The sequence below is a fragment of the Erinaceus europaeus genome, chromosome 17 (genome assembly GCF_950295315.1).
Source record: "Erinaceus europaeus chromosome 17, mEriEur2.1, whole genome shotgun sequence".
NCBI classification, from domain to species: domain Eukaryota; kingdom Metazoa; phylum Chordata; class Mammalia; order Eulipotyphla; family Erinaceidae; genus Erinaceus; species Erinaceus europaeus.
This window is the reverse complement of record NC_080178.1, coordinates 72,473,177-72,495,522: the sequence shown is the minus strand read 5'-3', so window position 1 is coordinate 72,495,522 and position 22,346 is coordinate 72,473,177. Positions and strand designations below refer to the sequence as shown.

The following is a 22,346-nucleotide window of genomic DNA, read 5'->3' as shown; positions in this document are numbered from 1 at the left end:
TCTCAAAGTTGGCACAGCCATGACTATTGCTTATGTTTTGTCCAGCATTCTCCTTCAGAGATGGCGGCAACTTCCATATCTGTCTCTGGCTCTTTGTTCATGTCTCTCTTTAAAACAGTAATCGGTGGGGCTGGGCAGTGGTACACCTGGTAGAGCACACATGTAACTCTGTGCAAGGAACCAGACTCAAGCCTCCGGTTCCCACCTATAGGAGGAAAGCTTGAAGCACTGCTGAATGAATGGTGAAGCAGTGCTGCAGATGTCTCTCTCTTTCTCTCTTTATCCCCACCTTCCCTCTCTTTATCAAATAAATAAATATTAAGGGGGGGGACAGGAATTAGCTTTCAATTTCCCTCTCCATACTCTTGAGCATATAGTAGACCAAGTTACTATATCTGACTACTTGACCACTCAAAATCTACAACACAGTCATGTTGGAAAATGAGGTGACTTGAGGAGGGTGTGTTTCTTGCATTTGTACTAAGGTATGTTGTCCAGTCCCTTCTGTGCATTGTGACCTTTATCAGTTAGGTCAGTTGATACTGTAAGTTGTAAAACAATTATCTGCCTGTCTTGTGTCACCAGGTATTATGTACCTGCCTTTCTCATAAGAGAAAGAATGGTTTATTCTTGAATTGTCTTCTTGGAGAAGTGTCATGTCTTAGAAATTTCTGAGTATCCTAAGTACCTATCACTTAGATAACTAGTGTTTGGTAGGCAGTTAGTAAATGATAAGTTGATGAATAGACAAGCTGGCCTGGATTGGTCCATGTGGCTAGAGGATTGTATAAAACCTGATATATTTAAGGGACTGGGTGTTGGCGCACCTGGTTGAGCACACACATTCAGTGTGCAAGGACCTGGGTTCGAGCCCCCAGTCCCCCCTGCAGTGATAGTACTGTAGGTCTCTCACTCTCTTTCTCTCCCTCTCTCCTCCTCTCTCTCTCTCTTTCCATCTCTACCTCCCTCTTCTAAACTTCTCTCTGTCTCTATCCAAAATAAATTAATTAATTAAATTTAAAAAACAAGTCATATTCCCATATCATCATCTATAACTGAGCAGCTATTACATGACGAGATTTTGCAAATCTTATTAAGAATTTTGAGATGGGAAGATTATCCTGTGTTAGCTGAGTGGGCCCAGTGTTGTGAACTCTAAGAGGGAAGAAGGAAAGTAAGAGCAGTGACCTAGTTGAGCAAGTTTAGACAATGAGAAAGAGAGAAATTAAAAGATACTATTTGCCTAAGTTTGAAGATGATAGAAGGAATGGCTAAGAGTCCAAACAAAGCAAACATCTTCTGGAAGCTGAAAAATGACAGAGAGCTTCGCCCTGAACCTCCCAAGTGGATGCAGTTTATAACATCTTGATTTCATCCCAGTGAGAGTGATTTGAGCATAAACTTTAAGCCCCAAATTTTTGCAGTATGAAACGTACATGCTCTGGGATTCAAGCAAAATAGTTCTTGCTATTATAGACAGTGCTTAAAAAATCATCTGTATTAATTCAGAGATCTAATTGACTTTATTAGAAAATTCAATGAATTGGGCTGCCTCTCAACTGCCAAAGGAAAAGGTGCTCAAAGAATTTGTACAAACAGGAGGGAGGAGGCAAAATTATTAGAGAAGAAAGATTGTTTCAGACCATGCTATCTTCCTTTCAGAGAAGACAGTAAAATCTTATCATTGAGATTACTTAAAAACTGCATTACATAAAAACTGCATTACATAAAAACTGCAGCAAAGGTGGGCGCGAGGAATAACATCACTGCAAGACTGGCCAGCTCTTCATGGGGCGCAAGCGCTTCCACACTACGATCATCATCTCTGGCATTATGCTATTCCACTGCAGAATACTGTGCCCCATTATGGTTCCGTAGCCCCCATATCCACTTGGTCGATTCCAAATTATATTCCTCCATGAGGATAATTTCTGGAACCATCCGTTCCACCCCGGTTCCATGGCTGCCAGTTCTTAGCAACATCGCCCCACCAGATATTTGTTGGGATGCGGCATCATCTAAGTTCATTTCCCACGTCTACACTCGACCGGACCTGTCAATATAGGTGGATATCTTCACCCACCCTGTCCAACGCTTGACGTCTCGTCATCCAATCTGGTCCCCTATGCCTACACTGATCTTCTCTGTCCCAGACTCTTGGAAACAGAGTTGGCAGTCAGCTGAGGTAAAGAACAAACACCTCATCACAGACCCCTGCAAGCATCAACCCGGCTTTGACCTAGCACGTTATGATTGGGCCCTCCTCAGTCGCTATCGAACAGGCCATGGCCGGTGTGCCACTATGATCCACCGCTGGGGAGCCAGAGACGACCCAAACTGCCCCTGCGGCTACAGACAGACCAAGACCCACATAGTCAACGACTACCACCTCTCCAGATTCAAAGGAGGTCTCGAAACTTTACATCAGGCTCAACCTGACGCTGTTGACTGGCTACGGAAGAAGGGCAAATGCTAGAAGAAGAAGAAGAAGGAGAAGAAGGAGAAGAAGGAGAAGGAGAAGGAGAAGGAGAAGGAGAAGGAGAAGGAGAAGGAGAAGGAGAAGGAGAAGAAGAAGAAGAAGAAGAAGAAGAAGAAGAAGGACTTAGTGAGAGCTGACCTGGTAATTCCAGATTGATTGGTTTAAAATTCCATTTGGAGAGAGGCTGAGACTGCAACTAGGCTTGGCATAAAGGTCTCCGTTTGGAGGCTGTTGTTTGTTTTCTAACCACAGTGAATTATTTGGGTAGATATAATAGTAGAGACTCATTTTGCTTCTCTGAGATTTGTGGGTTTCTGAGTAGACTGGATACAGTCTCCACTGGTAGCCTCTTCAGAATGAAGTTTCCCACTGTTATATCTACAAAGCAGGTCATCGTTGGCAGAGGAGAGAGGACTACATTAGTTTCCAGTACCATATACCCAAATGGCGGGGCCCACAGTCTTAACTGGACTCGTCAAAGGCGTGGCAAGCACCATTTTATCTAGCAGTTAGAAATGAGTGGGAGGCATTCCTGACTTCCTTGATGTGAATGTAAACTCACGTGTAGACCCCTAACTAAGCTGTGCTTGTCTTGCAATTAATGTAAAATTTACACAAATTTTGTGAGATTTATCATATTTACATACAGTTTAATAGCACCCAAGCTTAGTGGTGTGTAGAGCATGTTTCTCATCTCATTTAATTCAGTAAAAATTTCCATATTCCCAGCACCCGCCATCATGCTAGGTGGGTTGGGAGAGCTCAACTAATGTTTCTCAGATGAGTGAACTACACAGTTAATAGTCCGACCAACCAGCTTCCAAGAGCTTCCAAGAGTGGGGATGATGTTAACACATCTAATTTCAACATGTCAGACACATGTGTATTTTTAAATGCTATGAAGAAGCTCAAGTCATCTCAAGCGCAGATACTCTTTTATATCCAATCTCTTCTCTCAGTTTTATATTTTTCCTTAATTATGAAGTATATAGAAATGACACTCGGATAATCTATTGTGTTCCTTAATATAGGAATTAGAGTTTGGCTTGGCAAGGCCTCCTACAGCAATGCTAGTCCTGGTTGAGCAGCAGGAGAATCACCTGGAGGGCTATGAAAACAAAGTGCTGGGCTCCACCCCCAGTTTCTGGTTCTGAGAAGGAGCTGGAAATTTTGCATTTTTAACTAGCCACTGGGTGTTGCTGGTGATGCTGGTCTGGGGACCTTGTTTTGCCAATCAAGTTCTTATCTTAGATCTAAGTTTTAAAAAGCTTCTTTAGGGCTATGCGTGTGCAGACATGCATTCAAACACATATTGCTCTGCAGAGTTGTTCAGTTTTTTTCAGTTAACAGTAGTTATAAATGGCTTACATAAAAGGTTTTTAAAATTATTTATTTTTATTTACTATTTATTAGACAGAGATAGAGAGAAATCGAGAGGGAAAGGGAGAGAAGCAGAGAGAGACAACACTGTTTCACTGCTTATGAAGCTTTTCCCTTGTAGATGGGGGCCAAGAACTTGAACCTGGATCCTTATGCATTATATTATGTGCATTCAACCAGGTGCAAAGCCACCTGGCTCCTACATAAAATATGTAACAACACTGTATGCTATTTATTTTTAGATATAACAGGCATGTAATTTTATATTAGTTCAAATATATAAATATAATGATTAAATATTTATGTGATTTGAGAAATGATCACCATAGTAAGTCTCTTTTTAAAAATCTTTTTAATTTTTTATTATCTTTATTTATTTATTGGATGGAGATGGAGAAATTGAGAGGGGAGAGGAAGATAGAGAGACAGAGAGACACCTGCAGCCCTGCTTCACCACTCACAAAGCTTTCTCCCTGCTGGTGGGGAGCCAGGGCTTGAACTTGGGTCCTTGTGCACTGTAACATGTGCTCTCAACCAGGTGAGCCACAATCCGCCCCCCCCCCATAGTAAGTCTTTAAATATTTTGAGTGGCCCAGTCAATTTGCTTTTGAAGGGAAGTATTTGGATACCTTAGGTATCGGATGACTGAGAAACAGTTAAGTTGACAGATCTGAATTGTGCATGTGGCCCGAGCCTTGGACTTTGCAAGTGCCTTCTCTCCCCCAGACAGTTCACAACCTCTGTGACCCTTGGTTTTCTTAGAAAGACTCATGGTGGTAATCCTTTAGCACATCATACTTAAATGCTTGTATCCTACTTGATAGTAACTGCTTTGAGATGGGGGTCCATGTGTCCACCTGCCCATTCTGCCTGAGTGTGTGAGCAAGTGAGTTCCATCACATCTACTTTGAGACTGAGCTGTTCGGAATGGCAGCACGGTGGCAAAAAACGATGAAGAACTTAGTGTGAGGATGGAGCAGGGTGCTGGGGGGAGGTAGTTACAGAACTTCTGGAGTTGAAAGAGAAATTAGATGGTGATTTATAACCATGCTGATTGTGGTTTATATCAAAGCCATCTGGGCCTCGTGCTTGGGTCCACCTTCCTGCATATATTGTTATAGAGTTATATTTCAACCTTGCATCAGAGGCTGGTGCATGTGTGCACGCGTGTGTTTGTGTGTGTGTGTGTGTGTGTGTGTGTGTATGCGCACACAATTTTCTTTTTTCATGAGACAAACTTTAGCAAGGAATTCCTGTTTGCTCGTTGTTCAGGTATGGCTAGTCTGTGACTTCTACATGTGAAGAACTGGCCAATAAGTAAACAGTGAAGAACAATCACCAACAAACCAAGTTTGAGTCTCAAACAACCTTTTAAAACAAAACAAAAACTGAAAGGAACCCAACAATGATTACAAAAATTTTCTTCCAAATCTTTAAAAAAATTTATTTATAAAATGGAGACACTGACAAAACTATAGGATAAGAGAGGAACAACTCCACACAATTCCCACCACCAGAATTCTGTATCCCCTCCCCTCCCCTGATAGCTTTCCTATTATATATATATATATATTTTTTTTTCCTCCAGGATTATTGCTAGGGCTCGGTGCCTGCACTGAATCTGCTGCTCCTGGAGGCTGTTTTTTCCCTTTTGTTGCCCTTGTTGTTTATCATTGTTCTTATTGTTCTTATTGTTGTTGTTGTTGGATAGGGCAGAGAGAAATCGAGAGAGGAGGGGAAGACAGAGAGGGGGAGAGAAAGATAGGCACCTGCAGACCTGCTTCACCATCTGTGAAGTGACACCCCTTCAGGTGGGGAGCCAGCGGCTCAAACCGGGATCCTTACGCCAGTCTTTGCACTTTGTGCCATGTGCGCTTAACCTGCTGTGCTACCCCCAGGCCCCATAGCTTTCCTATTCTTTTACCCTCTGAGTATGGACCCAGGGTCATTATGGGGTGCAGAAGGTGGAAGGTCTGGCTTCTGTAATTGCTTCCCCGCTGAACATGGGCATTGGCAGGTTGATCCATATTCCCAGCCTCTCTCTCTCTTTCCCTAGTGGGGCAGAGCTCTGGGGAAGCAGTTCACACTTCACACCTAAAAACTAAGTACTAACTGCCCCCTGTAGGTAGATACGGGCTATATCCATGATACTCCTTGCAGTCTCTGTTACCTCCCACCCAGTCCTTATGATCATTTTCACCTGCTTCCTATATACAGGTGAAGTTTTTGATCCCAAATTGTCATGTTATAAATATCAGGAACACTCAGTACAAGTATTTGATGGTTTGAAAGATCCTTTTTTAGAGAGCAGTTTAACTTCAATCTAATGTTTGTTAATGTTTATATTGATTAATTTCTACTCTAGAAAATAACACAAGTATTTTATTTTACTTACTTTCTTAACACTCCCAATAAGAAGTGTTTTACATAAAACATGTCTCATACAGTGTTTTACTTCTGTAGTAATGTTCTTTACTTTTTATCTTTATGTCTTAATCTAAAGATTGGTTTGAGCTTGGGTCAACTAAAGGCCAGGAAAGTGACCAAACAGGGTAGTCATTTTTCTCAGCTTCAGGAGTTATGAAGGTCTTGCTGTTTACATGTTAATACCATGTGTATGTATAAATGTCACAACTTACAAAACCCTTTCTAATTCTTCTATTTGATAATTGATTTTAGAAGGCACTGAAAAACTCTGTGTCTTCGCTTCTCCGTCTAGAAGGTGATGACAGTGTCTACATTACCTAATGGTGAAGTTAGCTGAAATAATAATGCACAGAAAAGAATTTATACTAGTTCTTTGTGCTTTCTAAGAATACAAATAGTAGTTTCTTGGGAGACCCCTAAGGTTCATAAGAGAGGTTAATTATTCCCATTTTTACTGAAAGGAAAGATGAGATTTGGGATAATTAAAGACCTTGCACAAATATAGACAAAAGCCCTGAGAAATCCAAGGTTTCCCAGACTTTACCATTAGTCCTATAAAATTGTTAATTTCCCACTCCCTCACTAAAATGTCCTTTGGGAATGACTCCAGTCACAATATAAGTAATGATACTTTGACCCGAGTGGGACTTCCCTGTGCAGTAGGCTTGATAGGCAAGAAAGATTCCCACTTTGGTGTATGGCTATAGTCCTACTGGATAAGGTGGCAGAAGTGGACCAGACTCTCACTTTTCTCACACTTTTCCCTTAAAGGACAGGAAGACTGTGACCTGGGTTCCCCTTCAGGGTAGTCAAGGATGACTAGTTTTTGCTTACCATTCATGGGATTTTGAGATGAGTCAACAAAAAATTCTCCAGTTCCCTCCTGCACCACTACTGTGGAATCCTACTTCACAGAAGATACCTGAACTTAGAGCAGAGCATCTTTGGAGGTAGCTGTGGAGGAGGAGTTTCTACTGGCTAATCTGTTCCTCTGTGCATCCTATCAATCATGGGTCTCTTTAGAGTAACTTATAGAGATTCAGTTTTAATTTCAGAATTTGACAATGCTTTCTTTATTTATAAGTTACTATAAAGTGCCCTGTATTATCACTTATCAGTATAATTTTACTCCTTTTTGCATCTTCCTAATATATTGATATAGAGGCATAACCACTTTAGCTGACCAACATTTAACCTTCTTATCTCAACAAAAACAGCAATTTGATCTAACTCAATTAAGTACCTGATAAAAGCAAGAGTAGTAACAGAGTAGTATTATGTATCAAATTTAAAATTATCACTGAGATGAAAACAATGGTAGTTTTCTAAATAAATCTCGTGTAGAAATGAACATTAGAGAATGGACTGTACAGGTGGGGAGAATAGAGGACTCACCTTTTTCTCAGTCATCGTCACTGTGGTAAAGAAAAATCCTGCAGGACTCTTCATTGAGTATTAAATTATTTGAACTTACCTAGCTGACTCTGCTTCCCTAGCTTGTGAGCTGTCGGGACATGTCTTCTATTCACATATATGTTATTATTAGAACCCAAGGCTGAAATTTATGAATCAGTTGCCCAAGAGAAGCCTGGAAGAGCCATAAGCCACAAACATTGGCAAATTGGCTGAGGCACAAAACTGAATTACACAGATGGGTGTGAGGAAACTAATCATTCTATTAGGGAGCAAATATGAACTCTTGGCCTTTATCTACACATGATCCCATTTCTATGTCCCTTTGTGTGGGTGTTTTATGGGTAAATGATATATTCTAGTCTCAAATTGAGGATTCACTGTGCTGAGGCTGGGGGTTGTCTAGGAGTCTGCTAGTTTATTTTGCATTTATATTATTTTACCTCTTAAAGACTGGACTTGGGGTTGTAGCCTCTAAATACATTTAAAAAAAAAGCCAACAAGAAAACCCCAGACTTTCTAGAAAGCATAGTGAATCAGTGTCAGACCACCAGCACCTCAGGTATGATTGGTCTGTTTTACAGAACAGGCCATTGGGGTAATTTTATTGAGAATCACAACTATGACAAAGTGAGGTTTCAAACCTGGATTTATCTGATTCCAAGTGTTGTATCTTCTCAGTATCCCTTCTTTTTATTTTATTTTATTTTATTTTTTTATAACAGAGAGACATTGAAAGGGAGAGAGAGATGCTGGGCTGCTTTATCACTTGGGAGGCTTCCCTTGCAGGTGGGGACCAGGAGCTCGAACCTGGGTCCTTGTGCACGACGACATATGTGCTCTTTGAGGTGTGCCACATCCCCTCACCCCATATCACTTCTTAATCATGATCACTTCATTTTTAGCATGTGTCTCCAGAATCTAACTTGGAGGCCCTGGCATAGAATAATCGTTATTGAGAGTTCTAGGCAACCAAGACCGATACTCTAAAAGCAGGAGAAATGCTATTTGTAATGAAATACTAAATGGACACACACACACACACACACACACAAGGCAGCTTTGGGACCATCCTAACAGTGCTGACTCCCAGAAGTTTCTCCCTCAAGGTGACTGCTGTCTCTAGAAGGAGAACCAGGGGGTCCTGCTGCAAAGATCAGCCATGTTTAAGATGCCAGCCTGTAGCATAAAGGCTTGCTTCCAGGTTTAGCCACAACTCCCCTTCTGGGTTTCTCTCTTCTTTCAGGGGAAAAACTGAAAGCTAGAAAAATAACAGGAAAATGAAGCATTCTGAGCTATTGGAAGCAAAGCAGAAAAAGATAGTCATTGAAGGAATTTGAAGTTCTTCTTTTCAATTTGTCCTATCCATATGGATGAACCCATCTGCTGTAACAGCAGAGAGGATTCTCTAAAGTTGTGTGTGTGTGTGTGTGTGTGTGTGTGTGTGTGTGTGTGTGTGTGTGTGTCTGTGTGTCTGTGTGTGTGTGTTTAAGGAATTCTTCACAACATCTTGGAAAGCTGAAGTGATAAATATTATAAAAGATAAGGTGTGTTATGTTAAATCAAAGGAGGGAGCTGAGCAGGGGATTAAAGCAGCAAGAGAAACAGACTGCAAGAGGGATTCCAGCCCATCCAGCCCGATTCCCACATCCTTAAATTCGGTTTCAAAGGCATCAGGGGAGTGAGAGCTGATTTGCTGAGAGCTTTGACCTTTGAATGACTGAAGCGGAGGCTGAGGTCTGGAGCTACTCAGTCTACTAGACAGAGCTAGCATGAGGCAGCCCATGGGCCTTCCAAGGCAAGATACCCCTGATTATTTTCCTCCTAGAAGAATTTGAAGTGCCGTCATACATTTTTCTCATTGTCGGGGCTCCCTTCTAACATTTAGACTGGATCTTTCATTCCTTCCAACTCTGTTCATGGAGGTGTATGTAGCTCCAGGGCCAAATGATGACCTAGGAGCCATCCTTCTATACAATGATGCTGGGTTCTAGTCCTGTAAGGACATCAGAAATCGGAAGCTGGGCAAATCATGCCTCAGAGCACAGCCCCTGGAACTGCAAAAGAAAGAGACCACACGGCTGAACAGACATTTCCAGGGGCACTGCTCCAAAGTGCATTTTATATTCTGATTTGGTTTCGGGTTGCTTATTTTTCTTTCCTACTTTTACTCTTGGAAAGAAGAGAAGCAGGAGTGTTAGAAGGGCATGGGGACCTGTTAGGAAACAGACATTCACATGTCCACAGATGCAGACAGTCTCTTTTCTTTTATCTTAGTTTTTTAATTTATTTATTTATTATAGGATAGAGACAGAGAGAAATTGAGAGAGGAGGGGGAGATAAAGAGGGAAAGAGATGGAGTGACACTTGCAGCCCTGCTTCACCGCTTGTGAAGCTTTCTCCCTGTCGGTGGGGACCAGGGGATTGAACCTGGGTCCTTGAGCACGGTAATGCATATGCTTGACAAGGTGTGCCGCCACCTGGCCCTTGGCAATCTCTTTTCACCACTCCCTGTCTCTGTGGTAGGTCCAGTGTCCCTGGAGTCCCACCACTTGGGCCATTGAGGACACAAAATAGCCAACCCTTGGGCTGCCAGGTTGGAAAGGCTAGTTCCCTGAGAATTGGAAGTAGCACTGCCTTCTGTTTCCCCATTCAGTTCCTAAGTGCATTCCTAAACAGTCAGCTCAGTCTCCTCTCTCATTGCTCTTCCCCCTTGCCCACTGTCCTCCAGGCAGTCCCACTGTCTTTGGTTCCCAGGGCTGATGTGTGCACTACATCCTGCATGAAAACTTTCAAGCCTTATGCTCCCGTACTCATATTCCTTAGGTCTCGCTTGAATTTTCCTTTAGTTAGCAAAGATTTCTGAATGGCCACTGTGTATATGGGACTAGATCACTGAGTGCTATCTGCTCCTGAAGGAATTTTTACCTGACATGCCCCCTGCTCCTCAGCATTGGACCAGACCTTCTAGTGCAGTTCTTAATGTTCTTAGTGTCAGTTCTCCTGTGTTAGAGGTCGGAAGTTTGGAAGTTTGGAATTGCTCACCACTGTATATACAACATGGTCTCTGCCATCAGTAGGAGCTTGGAAAATATGGGTGAAGGAATAGAGAAATGATGATGGGTTTTGTTGGCGAGTGGCAATATCAGATGTGAGGGTTGCACACACTTCTAGAAGGAAGGTGTTTGAGTTGGTGTACAACTCAGTCAGTCAATTATCGAGTAGCTACACTACACTTTAGAAGACCCCAGAATATAAAGGTTTTCCCTCAGCCTTGTCTGGGGTCCAGGTCTCTCACTGCCTACACTTTGGGTGGCACCCAATTTTAAAAGTGACCAACCTGGCCTGTCCTTAACTGGGCAGCAGCTCTCTGCCTCCCCTCTAGGGCTCCTCCTCTCAGACTGGAGCTTTCCAAGGGGCCTGCTAAGGAGAAACTCTTTACTCAGTCAAACTATCACCTCACTTCTCCAGCATGCCTAGGGCCCCATTTTCCTGGGCTGTGGTAGCTCCACAGAGATGAGCTTCACAGCATTACATGTTTTGATGTGTTTTGCACTCAGCTACACTGGTATTCAGAGAAAAATGCTGCCATGACAACTGTCACAACAGATGGTATTTGCTCAGTCTCTAAGCTGCTGGGGAGATATGCAGCCCTGCTTCCAAGGCCACATATTTTATGTTATCGTGAGACCCAGTCCAGCCTTAATCATGATTAAAATGTGAAGTTTTCCATTTTTCTCTTATCTCTTTGCCCCCTCCCTCCCAGTTGTTTATCAGGCGTTTTGATTTTCACTGGTCTCTGTCTGTCCCGGGTAGAGATTTCTGAATATGAGAGCATAAGGCACAGCGTATATAGTTCCTGGAGATTGTCCAGAAATTATAAATGTTAGATTGTTGATAAACTATTCTTGGAGATGGTTGTCCCTGCTGAGACTGGGAATAGAGCTTAGTTGCAGTCTTTGTTCTCTTGGGTGTCCTTGAACTCTGATGGTTAGAGACCACTTATGACCTCAAACAGAGGGAAACACTGAGGAGTACATCTTGATTTTAATCTTTCCTCTTCTTCTGCCCCCTATCATCCAACATCTTTCTGATCTCATGGTCACCCAGCCAAAATGTGGCCCATCTTCTGACCTTCCCACCTCTACCCCAGCTAATGCTATGAGCTCCCTGAAATTGATCCCAGAGCTCTTAGACCCATTTCATGGCAACCACTACAAAAGCTTTCTTAGCCAGTGCTGTTCCCAGCCCCCATTAGCAACCCTGGAATGTCAGACTTTGCACAGATTTTTTTTCCAGCTAATTTTGGAAAGTGGTTTATACTGTCTGTTATGTTTTAATGAGCAGCTTTGGCTATATTTACATACTTTGCTGGTGGAGTCTTTTCTGTCACTCTGCCTCCCAACTTAAAGTAGATCCTCCTCTCCCACTATGTGTCTGGATCACACATGAAACGCAAAGCTCATTAAAAATGAGCGGGAGACATCCTTGTGCTGTAATAAGAACTGGTCCTCCCACCAGAACATCCCCTTGTGGGATGTCGTGAAAGTCTGCAGTTTCACTGGCACTTGAGGATGGATTGTTTACCTGTGCAGTATTTAGAAGAAAAACTTAAGGTGAATTTTAATCACAAGAGAGCTTGGATCAAAGAAACATTTTCCCTTTCTGATCTCATTCCAAGTGAAGCCAGGAGGTTGGAATCCATGCCTGACCCTGTTCTGCTTCCCGGCACCACACTCTTCCTGGGGTGCAGATGAAAAGAGTGTGGGTCTCAGCTCCTTGTCAGGAGTGATTGTTAATCTTAATGGAACATTATAAAAGAGTGGATTTGAAACTTGAGGAATGTTTTTTGAACTCCTGTGAGCAGAGAATTCATAGTAGAAGGGAAATATTCAGGGTACTTTGTAGGCTTATGAATTATCTTTTAAATGATGATCTACGTTCCTATTTTTAACATTTTCTGGGAGTGCAATCCATCCACCCTGACAGTGCTCTCTTTAGGAGAAAATACTCTTGGTGCCCTTTGACATTTCTCTACCTAATGAAGATTCACGTTTCCCTTGTTTATAGACTCTCCCTGAAATGGATGGAATGGAGAGTGAGTGTGTGTGTGTGTGTGTGTGTGTGTGTGTGTGTGTGTGTGTGTGTGTGTGTTGAATGGTCCCGAAGGAGATTTATAAAATGTGAGCACTGTAATGGAGGGGGAGGGTCTCTGACAATGTGTCAGAGAACAGAGCTTCTGGCACCCGTCTGATTATGTTCACTGAATGAATGATCCTAAGAGTCTCATAACCCAGGCTTCTCAGTCTTGGCACTACTGACATTTTAGATTGAATCATTCTTGGGGGTGTGGGGGTGGCACCTGTGCACCGAAGCTGTTTAATAGCAGCCTTGCCTTCTATGCACTGTTAGTAGAGCTCTTCCACCCCACCCCTGGAAACTAGACATTTCTAGATGTTCCCTGGGTGGGCAAAAGTTTTCCTTTCCTCTTCCATTTGCCCACACTTTGTGGAGAACTACTGATCTAACATATAAAATTTGTTGGGAAAAAATAATAAGGCTTTAAGAAAAAATTAATAGCAGGAGGGAAAAGTATTCCAGGTAACCTAGTTTTATAATTATACACATGGTTTTAATGTTCGAAAGCCCAATGAGTGACTAAATTGAAATGTATTGGGGTTAACCTTATAGGAAGAAACTTTGTACTTTAAAAAAAATCATGTGGTTTGGGGTGGAGGCATTAGCATAATGGCTATGCAAAAAGACTTTCATTCCTGAGGCTCCAAAGTTCCAGGTTTAATTCACTGCACCACCATAAACCAAAGATGAGCAGTGATTTAGTCCAGATCTATCTATCTATCCATCTATCTCTCTAGCTATCTATCCAGCTAGCTAGCTATCCATCCATCATTCTGTATATCTCTAATTAAAATAAAACAAATAAAAATTATTTAAAAAGATGTTATCTGTTTGTTTTCATATAAAATAAGCCATTGAATGCTGCATGGACATGATAAGTAGATGTACTTTATGCCCTTTGAGAGGAAAGTTGTATAAATTACACTGGCATAGTGAAGTAGTAAGTACTTCACATGAATATGTTCATGGGTGTCGTGGCTTACTGAGTTTTAAAATTCAGTGTATCAATGCTGCACCATCTCAGAAAAACTTAACTTACCCTTGTTGACTGTGTGGCACTTTATGAGATAAATATTAAGTGTACTAATTTTAATTTTGTGTTAATAGAGTTAGGAATGGTTTTCATTCTCTTTATCTCATTTTCTGTGGAAGCAAAATTGCCAAAGCCTTAGCAGACACGTGAAATAAATATGTTATATTAATGAAGTCTGATAGACTTATTGAAAGGGACAAGAAGAGGAATGTTAGGTTTTATCAGGGCATAAATACCAGTACTTCGTTATGAGTGCAAGTCCTTTTGAATGGTTTTGGTTTGTTACCACTGTATACAGTAGCAGAAAGCAGAATGGATAGTTTGCATCTTCCTTGCAGTTCCTAACCTTCACACCTTCCAAATGCTTCATGGGGTTGGAGGCATAAACTTAAAGAGTACTTACTACCTTAACCCGACTGCACAAATCAGAGTTCTTAAAACGTAGACTTCAGGATATTGTCTGGGGAAAGGGAGGAAGAAGGGCCACAGGTACACTGTGAAAGACAGTCATTTTTCAGTTCAAAATGGTCTCTGTGGGTTAAATGTTGGTTTGAGTTCCTAAAAATATTGGTGGAGGGGGCAGGCAGTGGCACACCTGATGGTTTACATGTTACAATGTTCAGGGACCTGGGTTCAAGCCCCCAGTCCCCTCCTGTAGGGAGAAAGCTTCACAATTAGTGTAGCAGTGCTGCAGGTGTCTGTCTCTCTTTATCTCCCCCTATCTCTATCAATGACTGTCTTTCTCTATCCAATAAATAAACAAACATTTTAAAAAGAATACTGATGGAGGTTAGGAAATCATGAGTGGGGATGGATAGTTGTGGAGGCAAGGGCACCTCCATTGTGAAATTCAGGCTGTACAGAGGTCAAAGGTTCCTGTGCCAAATCAAAATCAAATTCCTTTATTAATGGCCACTGGTGACATTAATCAAGTCTGAACATTTTCTTGTAGACCAAAATATTAATTAGCCCTGACAAGTGAAGTCAAGCCTGACCTTTGTGAGTGACCTCGTTGTTCTTTCATGGGGGCTGGATATCGGCTTGCCCTTGGCCTAGGTATTGCTCCTGGCAAACCTGAAGGCCCCCACACTCTGGCTGACAGGTCCCTTCCTGCCTCAGAGAGCACAAGGACAGAGGGGGCTTGACTGATTGATAGTCCTCCTTGCCCTCTGCAATGCCTACCATCCTGAGAATTTTGTGAGTAGACACTACCCAGATTCCTGTTGAAACTTCCATTCACTCTTTTTGCATCTGACTGCCTGCCTCCTTCATGGCTGAATTTTCTCCCAGCTGCTGGGATGACGGGTGAGTCTGCTAACCTCGACCCCACCTCTATTTTTCTGGCAGCTGCTCAAGTTTTTAGGGTTGCAGTAGGACAGTGATCAACATAAGAGCTCCAGTTCTACTCTAGTTATTTTTGGCAGCTGTGAGCAATCCAAGGCCTCGACTTTTGGTGCTGTGTGTTTGGGATATTAGGTAACCTCTTTCCGTGCAAGTACAGAGGAGAGACTTGACCCGCATTGTTTGTCCTTATTCCACATCCTTTTGTTTGTCCTCACTGAGAACCTTCATGAGTGCACACTGAACCCTCTTCTCTGGTATACCCTTTGTTTCTAACAAGAGATAGCTGAACATTCATTGAATGTGTCTTTTCCCCCCTCCAGATTGAAAACATAGATGCCTGCTTGAATTTCCTGGCAGCTAAGGGGATAAACATCCAGGGACTGTCTGCAGAAGGTGAGTCAGAGCACTTGTCATGAAGCTGCCTTTTCATGTTGGAAGTGCCCACCTATTACTGGGTGATTTAAATGAGGGATGCTGGTGGACTCTTCTGGCGTGACTTTCCTTCCTAATTTTCAGGCAGTCAAATGCTGTCTCAATGTGAAAATGCCAACATTTTGACAACCTAAAGAGTCACTCCAAGAATGCAGATTTAGTCAGACCAGCCTTGTTTAAGATACTAAGGGAAGCTTCTCTTCTTGGAGAAAGACTTAACCCGACAAAGCTAATTTGATTCACTGGACTAGTAATTCAGTTAATTATCAGATCCCCAGGCCTAGTTTGTGGAAGAGATATACCCTGCCACAAAGCACATTTAGACTGTGCAGCTCCCTGGGGGGGGGGGGGGGGGATGTCTGTTACTTTTATTGGTTGAAGCAGTACTTTGCCTAGCCACTCCCTCCCCCATCACACTCCCCCCAAATCACATGATTTATTAATGACATGTTACAAATTTGACATCCTGACAGTTTTCAATTAAATCAGATTTGGTGGCTAATGGGCATGTTAGCATTTGTTGTTCAATTAGGTGCTGGTTGGTCTGGAGGTGGCGGGTCGCAATAGTCAGCCTCCTCAGGCAGCATGGCATCTTGGAAGCTTTCACTCTCTCTCCCATTTGTAAATATGAGCAACTGCCAGCTCCAAAGCTGCCACAGGCCCGGCAGCTCCCCAGCTCATTAGGCTGCACCTGCCTCTAGTTTTCCCAGAACAGGTAATGTACTTTGGGCCTCACATGGCACCACCTTCCCCTGGCAAGGTTGCTTTTTGACAAGATGCTTGTTGGTCAGGGCAGGGATCAGGGGAGCAGAGAGGAATGAAGCAGCCTCATGGAGCTTGTGAGTTTGCAAATAAGCTGGATGTCCTCTGGGGCCTCTTCCTTCCCTTTACCTGCAATGCGGTGAAAGCTTGCTGCACCTCTGAACTGTGCTCCCCTCACATACTGGGGGCAGGCAGCCAGTTCTGGTGTGTCAGGTCTCTGAGCAGGACTTTTGGAATTCCCTGAGTGGGACTCGATGTGTGCCAGGTCTGTCCCACTTACAGAGGTTTCAGAAACAGATGTTAGGCAGCTCTGAAAGAAGAGGGTCCTGAGCAGGTTCCCTTGCTGTGGAGTATGGGCCCTTCTTCATGGAGACAGGTCCTGGGCTGAGCGTCATGTGGCACGCACATGACTGGGGCGTGGGAGGGAATGTTGGTGGTGGTGTTTAATGGATAAATAGGGAGATACAGATCCCTGATCCATGGAATACGTGGTTTATTCTTTGCAGGGAGTTCTTGTGCTGGCCGGCAGGCAGCAGGTATACACTCCTGGTTTCTAGGAGTGACTGGCTCTCAGACCTCACTATCCTAACTGCGCAGGGACATACTGAGTCAGGTTCAGCAGGAGAGATTCTAGGCAGTGTGGGCTCTGTAAGCCAGCATTGGCTCCTGTGATCTGAAGGTATTGTTCAGTATGTACAACTCAAAAGTCATCATCATTTTTAAATATCAGTCTCAAACTCCACTCAGAGCTTGTTGCCTCAACCCCCGGTGTAGGCTCCTTTAGAGGATTCAAGATGGCTGCGGGCGTGATCACTTGCTTCCCTTCCTTCAGTCATTCCTGTGCCTAACCTCCTGGATTGGGATGCAGAGAGGAGGCAGAACTCTGTCGGGGGTAAAGTCACCCACCCTCCCTCTCCTGGATAACTGCCATTGTCCTGGACTGGGAGTCTTTGTGTGCCCTGCTGACTAAGGTCTCACTCTCATGCTGTGCCTCAGACCCTGGTGGTCTTTTGTTATTAGCCCATACAAGCTAGCATTCCTATACCGTCCCCTGATCCAAGCTTCTGTTTGCCCCTACCCTAAGGTGGCCCCATCAAGGCTGAGACTTCACAATTGTGATCCTTCAACATATAGCATTGTGCCAGTAAGAGTGTGTGGGCTCCCCCTCCATTTGGCAGTAGATGGAGCAGGCCTCCTGTCACCTGGAAGTCCTCCACCATACAGTCTGTCTCCGGTTCTTGTTCCTTCATTTAGGTGGCCATGGTGCAGACCTGCCAACTCCCTCTAGACAGATGTCTAACTAGACACTAGAATGCCAGCATCACTCAGAGCTCCCCCCCAACCCAGCTTCAGGATGTATGTGCACCCTAGCTTTTTGGTCCTTAGTGAAGAAAGGAAGATGCCCTGTTTTTTGCAGTCATCAAATCCCCCCTCATGATATTCTCATCTGTATCTTTTTAAATTAATATTTTGGGGGTGAGAAGGTGGTCTTGATAATGGTAGGTAGTGGCAAGACTGATTCTGAACTTGTACAGTCTTTGGGGGAACTGGTGCCAATTTCTACCAGTTCCTCAAATGGCTTTATGCATGATTTCAAGGCAGTGGGGACAATTTCACTCAATATCCTGCCAAAGTATAACAACAAACCATTTATTCAGAACCCACCACTGCCATCATGGAGCTAAAGGCAATGCATAACCATTGACATCTTATTTAGCCACCCAGCAACCACATGATGTCAGCATTTGCATTGTTCCCATGTGCAAAGCGGAAACTGAGGTCCCAAAGGGCTAAATTAGACATGGGACAAGGGAGGCCTGTTGACTGGTTCAAAAGCCTGGTGTTACCCTCTACTTAGGACTGTGCACATTTCTTGCCACCTGCTTAACGGGGGAGGGTGCATTATAGTGTCTAAAAAGATATAAAAAATTTTTTAAGAAATGATACAGTTTTAATGCTTTTTGTCTTCCTTTTGAAGATGATTGAGTGCCCTGAGGCTGTTCCTGTAATGAAAACATCAGGATGGAAAGCCCCAAAGGTGCATCCCCGCCCATACCCAGTAACTAAAGCTGGGCTGGGAACTGGGAACTGGGAGGGTGCATGCACCTGTCCTTGGAGCATGGCAGCAGCTCAGGCCCTGTCCCAACCTGCCTGTTAGAGCCACAGAGAGTCTATTCTCGGCCAGGCAGCAGTGACAGCAGGCAGGGGCTGCAAGACTCAGGAGCCAGTGAGCACCAAGGGATGCTCTAGGTCTGGGTCATGTCCCTGTAGACTAGGCCTCCCTTCCCCCTCCATGTGCCTGAAGACTGGACCCATCCACTTGCTCCTGGATTCATGTCAAAGTCCATTGAGCTTGGGCCTTATCCTGCCCAAGGTGGTTTTCAAGATCCCTTCAGCCCCTCCCCAATACACACTCCACCTGCTTTGGCCATCTGAAGAACTTTCCCTGCAAACAAGGCTGGCTTCTGTCCCTGAGAGTTTTGAGAACACCTCAAGTTTCTACCACCTGTCCTGAGCCCACCTTCCTGCAGTGGAGAAGCAGAGGTCCAGGGTAAGCCATGTCCTCTTCAGTTCAGGAAACATTTGCAGGGCACTTCCTGTATTCTGGCACAGTGTGAGGCACTGGGCCACATGTGAGTCCAGTCATTCATATAAAGTAGGCTTAATGCCAGTGAATAGAAGTATTGTGCCAATGCTCTGAGCCGGGTGCGGCCGTGCCCAAAGAGAGTTGTGATTAGCTCTTCCCAGGTCAGTTGAGGGACACTTTAAAGAGAGAGTAAAGGTTTTTCCTGGTTTTTCACAGAATGAGTAAACATCCACCCAACAGAAAAGGAAGGAAAAGGCAGACCCAGGCAGAAGATAGAGCAACAGAACTAGCTCTTTGTCAACCTTGCAGATCAGAGAAACAGGAAGATCTTTCCAGGTTTCTCCAGAGACAAATGGGGTGTATGTATTTTTTTTCTGCCATGGCTTCACTGGAACTTCATGCCTGCATGATTATCCTGCTCCCAGTGGTCTTGTTTTGTTTTTGAATGGTGGGGGACAGGTCGGGGGAGCAATGTTACATCACCATTCCACTGCTCAGGATGCTTCCCCACTGAGTAGTGTTCCCACGTAGTGGTCAGGGGCTTGAGTATTTACCCTACTGAGAAAGCTACCCCTGAACCCCTTAAATTGTATGCTTTTGAAGTGAAATCGTTTGCTCACTCAATTAGCTGGGACCTGGCTTCTAGATGCTGTACTTGCTTCCCCTTTTGTCCTGAGTTCAAAATCAAAAGGTCCTGTTGGAGCATTAGGATCACAGCAGCAGGGAGATAGTTTTCTCCTACCCATATCACCTGAATCTGGCAATGGGTGGAGAGTTTCTGTTGCTCACTGAACAACAACTCACTGTTGCCTTTTCTCTGTTCCCACCCCCTCATGCCACTTCCCCTGTGGCGAGCAGCACTAGAAGGACTACAGAGTAGGGTGGAGAGTTAAGTAGTGAATGTAGGTCATGTAGATGACCTCTCTGGACAAGCTATATCTCAGGACTCAAGATTTCAAAAACTGAGCAAGTCTAACATGGTCTTGGCTTGGGGAATTGAATAGGAATTCTGCAACTCTGTGGTCTGCAGTAGCCCTGCCCATTGGCTCTGAACCCTTTCTTCTCTAAGCAGGTTTCTCTACGTTAGGTTATTCTCATGTTTGTGCCTTTGCAAACAGGCCTGGGGTTTCCCTTAAACAAAGTTTAAGGAAATTAACTCCTATTTATACAAACCTCTGTAGCTAGTACTCCCCACAGCATCTCTGCAGCTTTGTACTAGGAAGTGGGAACAAAGACATTAGTCAGAACCCAGGGAAATGAAAAGTCAAAGTCATACTTGATTCTAAAGGGAATTAATAGATGGTTTATACTTCATTTACCTGGGATGACCACAAGAAGAGAAAGGAGAACAGAGTTCCCATGCTGGCTAGACGCCAGGCAGCCAGACATCAGTGCTCTCTGGATTTGTTATTACTGATTTCTCTAAAAATCAAGAGAGTGAAGATAGTTGATCAGTGTTGGTATGCTTCTAAAAATACCAAAAGATAATTTTTACTAATCCTTAGGAGATGGTTGGGACCAAGTGGTGGCACACCTGGTTAAGGGCACACATTATAGTGTGCAAGGACCCAGGTTCAAGCCCCTGGTCCCCACCTGCAGGGGGGAAGCTTCACAAGTATTGAAGCAAGGCTGCAGGTGTCTCTCTCCTTCTCTACCTTCCCCATCCCTCTCAATTTCTCTGTGTCTTTACCCAATAAAAATAAATAAGCGAGTAAGTAAATAATGCTTTTTAAAAATCCTTTAGGAAATACAATGAGGACACCATCCTTTGTGGGCTGGTGGATTTTGTTTTTGGACTGCCTGTTACCACACCTCAGGAACACTGACAAATGCCATGTGGATACAGGGAAAGATCCTACCTATTTTGGATATTGTCTGTCTTAGACCATCCATGGCAAAAAGTGTGTGGCTTTCAGTCCTACACAGAGCAGTCACCACTTTTGAATATTTGTGCTGTATAAAGAGAACAACATAGTCCAAATATCCATAAACTGGTGAATGATTGAGTAATAAGCAGTTTAGCTACAGGATGGGATATTACTCAGCAGAATAGAGAAATGACAACTAAGTGAAATAAACCAGATGTAAAAGATTGTATGCTGCACGAATCCATTGACAGAAAATGTGCAGAACAGGCAAATGTGTAGAGACACAGAGAAGATTGGAGGTTTTCTAAGAAAGTGTTTGAAAGTTGAGCATAGTCTTTTCAGGATGATGGAAATATTCTAAAACTGGAATTTACTAAATAGTCCTTCTGTATCTCATTTTGTGGAAGTAAATTACGTATCAATAAGAAAACAATCTTCATTGAATTTTATCTAGTAGAAAATTATTTAGGGTTGATTTTTCGGACACCATTAGCACTATTTCAAGGGAAATGAGCCAGGAACACAGACAACTCTTAGACCTCATATAGGTGAAAAAGAATGGCAGGCAGTGAGTCTTGAGGAAGCTACAGAAAATAGATCATATTTTCTTTTTTAAAAATATTTTATTATCATTCATTTACTGGATAGAGACAGCCAGTAATTGAGAGGGAAATGGGTGAGAGACAGAGAGACACCTGCAGTCCTGCTTCACCACTCACAAAGCTTACCTCCTGCAGATAGGGACCGGGGGCTTGAACCCAGGTCTTTGAACATTGTAACATGTGCACTCAGCCAGGTATGCCACCACCCAGCCACTCTGTTTTTACCTAAAAACATTATCCCTGAGAGGTGAAGCTCTGACAACAACAATAACAGAAATGCTGCCTCCAAAGAAATAAGTGTATTTATAGAAACAATGTGTGCCTATAAAATTTAAAAAATGCTTTTAGGAATAATAGAGTGGACAATTATGAACAGTTGTTGGACTTAATGACCAGGTAAAGAGAATGATGGGGCTGCCTTTGTGTGTCTAAGCTGGGCTGGGCTGCCAGAATCTGAGGACATTGCTAACTGTTTACACTCAACTCCTAGACTCCTAGATATGCTGAATTATTAATTTCTCTCCTCTATTTTTTCTTACTTGATTTTTTAAAAAGTATATTGTAGGATGTTTGACATATTCAATAATAAAAGAATACTTGTAGAAAAGTAAGCAATAATTCTGTGCTTGCTGGCTAGCTTAACAAGCATGGTATCACCTGGTGTGCTTTTAAGCTCACTACACAATGGGAATACACGTTAAGTCAAGTTACCCAGTGTTTTGAGACCAGACAAAGCCCCGGAAAAACCTCCATTCACAGGCCAGATTCAGCATTTATTACCTTGAAGAAGACAACATTTCTGAGTCTCAAGAGGATTAACAATGCTCCTTGGGGTTTAAGGATTAAATGAGATCAAGCATGTAAAGAATTGAATAGGATT

General features: G+C 43.2%; 1 protein-coding gene across 13 annotated transcripts in view; it reads left to right on the top strand.

Moving 5' to 3' along the window:
• The window catches only part of NAV2 (neuron navigator 2), a 762,517-nt gene that overhangs the window by 479,063 nt on the left and 261,108 nt on the right, over window positions 1-22,346 (top strand). For all 13 annotated transcript variants that reach the window (XR_009545656.1, XM_060177031.1, XM_060177025.1 and 10 more), the window contains one exon: window positions 15,536-15,608. Coding sequence is in view for 12 of the 13 variants with exons in the window: in XM_060177031.1 (XP_060033014.1) it covers window positions 15,536-15,608 (73 nt within the window). In the remaining variant the exon portion in view is untranslated. The remainder of the gene's footprint in view (window positions 1-15,535; window positions 15,609-22,346) is intronic.